This window comes from Glossina fuscipes, unplaced genomic scaffold (genome assembly GCF_014805625.2).
Source record: "Glossina fuscipes isolate IAEA_lab_2018 unplaced genomic scaffold, Yale_Gfus_2 1, whole genome shotgun sequence".
In the NCBI taxonomy this organism is placed as follows: Eukaryota; Metazoa; Arthropoda; class Insecta; order Diptera; family Glossinidae; genus Glossina; species Glossina fuscipes.
In genome coordinates, this window is record NW_023998415.1 from 33,874,774 (window position 1) to 33,880,532 (window position 5,759).

The following is a 5,759-nucleotide window of genomic DNA, read 5'->3' on the forward strand; positions in this document are numbered from 1 at the left end:
ATATATATATATATATATATATATATATATATATATATATATATAGATATGTATGTATGTATGTATTAATTATATGATTATATGATTTTCCAAGTCACCACATAATATATAAAAGCATATAAGGGATTTCAATAATGAATTTTGATATATTCAACAATAATGCAATTAACATAATGTTCTCTTTTTACAGATCGTACTTAAGAGGATAACAATAAATTGAAAAAATAATGTTTGATAAACACATAACAGATGCTCCAGTAAGTGTCTCTTATATCAATAATTGAATAGTTGCTTGCATGTTTATTCGATCAACGACAATAATCAATATTTATTAATCTACACAAACAAGCAAACAGTCAAATTTGATGATCTGCATCTTTCTCTACGTAAAATAACAATTTTTCCATTCAGTAAAATTGAGTTATTTAGTTATATAAAGGTACGATAATTATGGATATGATATACTCCAAATAGCATTTTCGACATACATTGACTTCGTTCTTTGAGCTTATCAAGCACGCTTGGAGGCTTATGCTAATGCTGATCCCTCCAATCAACTAACTATTGGTTTTGGTTTCAATGATCAAAAAGTTCTTAATTTGATGTCAATACCAAAGAACGGCCTCGAGGAGAAAAAAAGTTCGAAGACAATCAATTGCCCGACATAGTGGAAATGGAGCTCGAAAATCAAACTCATCGCGAAATCACAAAGAAATTTCGAACAGCTTAGCTGTTTATGAATCAATTGTTTCTAGACGTTTACCTGCAATCGGAAAGATCCAAAATGAGATAAAATGGCTATCATACGCATTGATTGAATCATCGTTTCAACATCGCCGTTTCACTGCTTGCCAAGCAAAAAAGAAGGGAGATATGAAAAGCGGATCTATTACGATAATCCCAAGCGTCAAATTTCATGGTTTACTTCAAGAGAACCATTCACATCGACACCGAAGCGGAAGATTCATGATCATAACGGTTTGCTGTTTCATATGGTGCAACGGGCTCAACAAAATGTAGTGTATTACGAGCTGCTTAAACCGAATGAAACTGTTAGAGCACACTGTCTACCAATGGCAGTTGCACAAAACGAACGATGGAGAAAAGACAAGCAATAGCGGGTAACAGAGGCAAAGTCAACGTTTTACATGCGACAAAGCTCGGTGAAGCGTTGCAAGAGTTTTCAACGATACACTGCTCGAATGCATTGTCGAATGGGAAGTTCTGCCGCACCTAACGTTCTCAGCAGACTTTTAGAGGCTACTGGCTAATACTTGCACAGATCGATCCAGCATGGCTTGGCTGGTATGTGGTTTCGAAATACCGAACAAGTGCGAAAATGGATCAATGATTGGATCGCTGCCAAGCAAATATCGTCCTTTCGACACGTTATCGTAATGTTGCCAGAAAGATGGGGAAAAACTTGTAGAAAATGATGAAAAATATTTTGATGAATATATACATATATTGGGCCAATTTTTCTCAATGCGTTTTCCCCAAGTGAAAATTGATCAAAATACATGCAAGCACTTAATAATTAACAAATCAACTAACTATGTGAAAATGAGTGAGGAGACCGACCAACTACAACTGGCAAGATTAAAAAAATTTAAAAAAAAGAAAAAAAAAGAAGGTTAACAAATGTAGTTTACCGTCAATAGAACTGGATTAAAATCTCTGGGTGGTCTGTCGTCATCCAATAATTCAACTTCAATCATATCCACACTATTATAGGCCGGTTTTAATATATAGCCCTGGAACTATTATTTAAAAAAAAAAAAAACAAAAAAAAAAAAAAAGCAAAAAAGAAAACAAAACGAATAACATACAAATTTAATTAGAGATAAGCGATTTTCTTATGAAATTTGCTTTGTTAAATTTACTTACTATTGGACGAAAGTCTGGATGGAATAATATGTAACCGTTATTGGTTACAATAAATGCATAACCATTGACGCCCAACTGCATATAATTTTATCAATATTATAGGATTATATATTAATACCAATAATTTGAACGAAATGTTTTTTTATTTTTTATTTATTATTATTATTTATTTATTTATTTATTTTTTTTTTTTTTTTGTTTGTTTTGCTTTCTCTTATTTTAATAAAACACACAAACTTACCAAGAACGGTGATAAAATCTTTTTAATATCCCTGATTGGTACATCGGTGCCAGCCACACCCAGTAAATTCGCAATTCTTGTCTATAGAATTTATTGGTCAAAATATAATAATTATTATACATCAATAGACTTATGTTTGTGGGTGTGTAGCAGGTTTGTGTTATTAGCTAAGGATTAATGTTATCAACTCTCTACTTTAAATATATATGTATGTAATAGATAAAGTAAGATATAGATAATAATACTAAATAAAAGGTGTCCTAATATAATATATTATTTTATTATTAATTATATATATATATATATATATATATATTAACTCACAGTAAAATAACGAAATTATTATGAAAGAAATAAAATTGATTACCAAATGTCGATCTTCATCTAAAGGCACCTACATATCTATATTTTAAATTACTTGATATCTATAATACACAATAATAATTATATTATAGTTATATATATATATATATATATATATATGTACATATATATATTGTCTAAAAGTTTGAAAGCGCAAATGCTTTTAAACAAAACAAAACATTGACGACTTTTTATGATAGTTTGAAGGACAATCATCCCATGTTCATCAACTTTTAAGAAATTCTTTGATTTTGAGGGAACACCATACCCTTGTTAAAAAACAAGAAACTGGGGGGGGAAAAAAGAAATTGCACCACAAATTAGCGCAGCTCTAATAGATGCAATAGATGTGGGTCTGCAGGCCGGTCAAAAGAAATGCCTACTATCAAACATGGTAGTCGTGTTATGTAATGTCTCTCTCTCTCTTATGAGGATAACCGAAAAAGCTGAACCTGAAAGGCTATTTGAAAATTCTTCCGCACTCCGACATACCCAGCGAAATGAATCTCAATGATGATAGATTCCACTTTCAACTGAGTAATGATCGTCCTCATAAGCATCCGTTTTGATTGTGCGAGAATTTTCTGAACAAGAAAAGATATGAAAAAAATATTTAAAAATCATGCAATAGCCCAATGCAATCAATCGTCCAAGCTTTCTTCCATTTAACTTGTTTGAAATGAATTCGATAGAAGTGTGAGAAAGTGATTTCCTACAAGCTCAGAAGACAGATGTGCCAATTATTAGAAAGTGGAAATGGAAAAAATTTAGATGAAGATTATTTCAAGCGATTAATTAATAGAAAGCTTAGAATATGCGAGAAGTAAAAGTAAGGAATCATGATGACTTTGTTTTGTTGTTTTATTTGATTTTACTTTGCTGCCTCCAAACTTTTGGAAGCAACTGTGTATCTATTCATATTCGTATACACGTAAATACACGTATATATATATATATATGTGTATTTATATAAATATATGCAAAGGTTTGTATTCCTCAAAAGTATTCCTTTAGAGCGTTAAAAGCGAGGCACCGAGTAAGCAAAGGCTTACTTTACTATTGTTGAATGGGTTTGAAGACATGTTAAAGAACTATTGCGTCTCTTCTGATAGTCACTTTAGATCTATAGCAACAACAAATCATTACAATGAAATGTTGTTTACATAGATTTTAAAGTCAAAGATCTATGCACCTAACAAACAGTAAGAATTGTGTCGAGCAAACAAAAAAAAAATAAATTTGCTTAAGCAAATAACAAGCGAACTGATTATCAGGATCGTTTCTGCTCAGTTGATAAGCACTGCTCTTGATCTGAATGTGAAAACTAATCGGGTATAAACGCAAGCTAGAAGAAGATGCTAAGAAAATTGTCAATGTCGATTATAGCGAATTCCGCAAGCATCTTGGATATGCGATTAATTAATGAATTTATAAAAAAAATAAATAAATAAATAAGACTAACCAAAGAAAGTCGTAAAGGTGTCGGCGAATTTAAAGTAAAGTAATCATTAGGGCGAGAATGTCACTAAGGTAGGCGCAGCAAGGGGCAAAGCACCTAGCTTACCTAGTAGGAAAGAAAAAGAGATAGTATGGGGATTTCAGGGTAGTTCAGGGCACTTTATCAATTGTGGCAACGGTTTTTTTTATATATTTTCTTTATTGGGTATAAGCGCAAATATTTATAAAGATGCGAAATTTCATCATCACTTCTGAATTGCTAGCTAGGAAACAATGCTTAATATAACTTAAGATGTTTAGGAAATCATATATGCACGAAACGAAAAATTCATTATACATATGCATTAATTAGACGTACATTTATACATATATGTATACACACACATATCCATATCTTTATATAAATATACAATTCATGTTCTTATGCATACACATGCAAAGATACATATGAGTATGCTTATATATATATATATATATATATATATATATATATACAAGTCTGTACTATACTGTGTGTGTGTTTGTGTGTATTTATATAAATATACATGTGTATATGCATATATATATATATATATATATATATATATATATATATATTTAGTATATATATCAAATATATATATTTAAAATATTTATAAAGTGTAGGTACATAAGATCTTCCATTTATTATATATAGTATTACTGAATAGCATGTATATAGATATAATAGGTAAATAAACATTCTAGAAACTACCATTAAAAATGAAAACATTATCTACTTCACAAAAAAAATTCCTAATAATACTAAAAAATTTTACTCTATTGCAGGGCCTTTTTTGCATTTAAAACCAAATTTAATGAATATCTTTTAATACCCGGCGCTTATTTCTGTCAACTTGGTAGTACATTTCCTAAGTGCATTTCAAAACCAAGGCTTTTTTTTTTTGGTAATACTTTCGCTGGTAAAATGCATTATAGAATTATTAAAATTCTGCTGGCATTTACTGGCACGGACTAGGTGTCTGCATGGGCATGGTTGTTAGTATAAATAAATCATAAGTTAAAATATATAATTATTTAATGACGGACTGAGCAATAGGCAGGTGTAGTGATCACCTTTGCGAATATCGTAAATTTCTGAACTAACTCGAAATTTATTATGATCTGAACATGATTAGATTGTCATGCTTTTAAAATTAAGACGATCATATACTCTTTGTCTTTCAATCGTGTTTGAAAAAGTCTGGCATTAATAATATTCGCAGTAAAACAATTTAATGTCATGATGACTGAAGAAATCAGTTCGCATCTCCAGTCAATTACGGACATAAGCTAAGGTATTTTAAATTTTTTTTTTCGGAGGCTTTCTTAATCACGTCTAATGCGAATGATTCTAGCATGGCAGCGTTAGAAATCAATAGCAATCGCATTCCTATCTCTATCCTGTCTCGCTTCTTACTACTTTATGCCGCTGACGAAAAAGCGTTTCTGCAACGTATTTAAATCGCTGATACAACAAACCCATCAATAGAAACGTAAGACATATGTCTGCTGCAATGCTGCTGTCAACGAATTTAATCTAATTTTAAGTTAACATAACATGACTCCACCATGACATCTAACACTCTCGATCTCTCTTTCTCTCTCTCTCTCTGTCCGTCTTTCTCTCTCCCTGTCTCTCGCTTTTCAAAGGATAAATTTCAACAATTACGATTAAAATTTATTTTTATAGCTATCAACGAAGGATGAGGGATACATACATTTTGTCAAAACGCTTACAACGTCCAGAAAGAAGAAGCTTCACAGACCACACAAAATATGTATATTTCTC

General features: G+C 30.9%; 1 protein-coding gene across 5 annotated transcripts in view; it reads right to left on the reverse strand.

Annotated features, from left to right (window-relative positions):
- The window catches only part of LOC119645281 (voltage-dependent calcium channel subunit alpha-2/delta-3), a 26,038-nt gene that overhangs the window by 10,206 nt on the left and 10,073 nt on the right, over nt 1-5,759 (reverse strand). For all 5 annotated transcript variants that reach the window (XM_038045401.1, XM_038045403.1, XM_038045400.1 and 2 more), the window contains 3 exons: nt 2,129-2,209; nt 1,888-1,962; nt 1,653-1,760 (listed from right to left, as the gene is read on the reverse strand). In XM_038045401.1, coding sequence (XP_037901329.1) covers nt 1,653-1,760; nt 1,888-1,962; nt 2,129-2,209 — 264 coding nt within the window. The remainder of the gene's footprint in view (nt 1-1,652; nt 1,761-1,887; nt 1,963-2,128; nt 2,210-5,759) is intronic.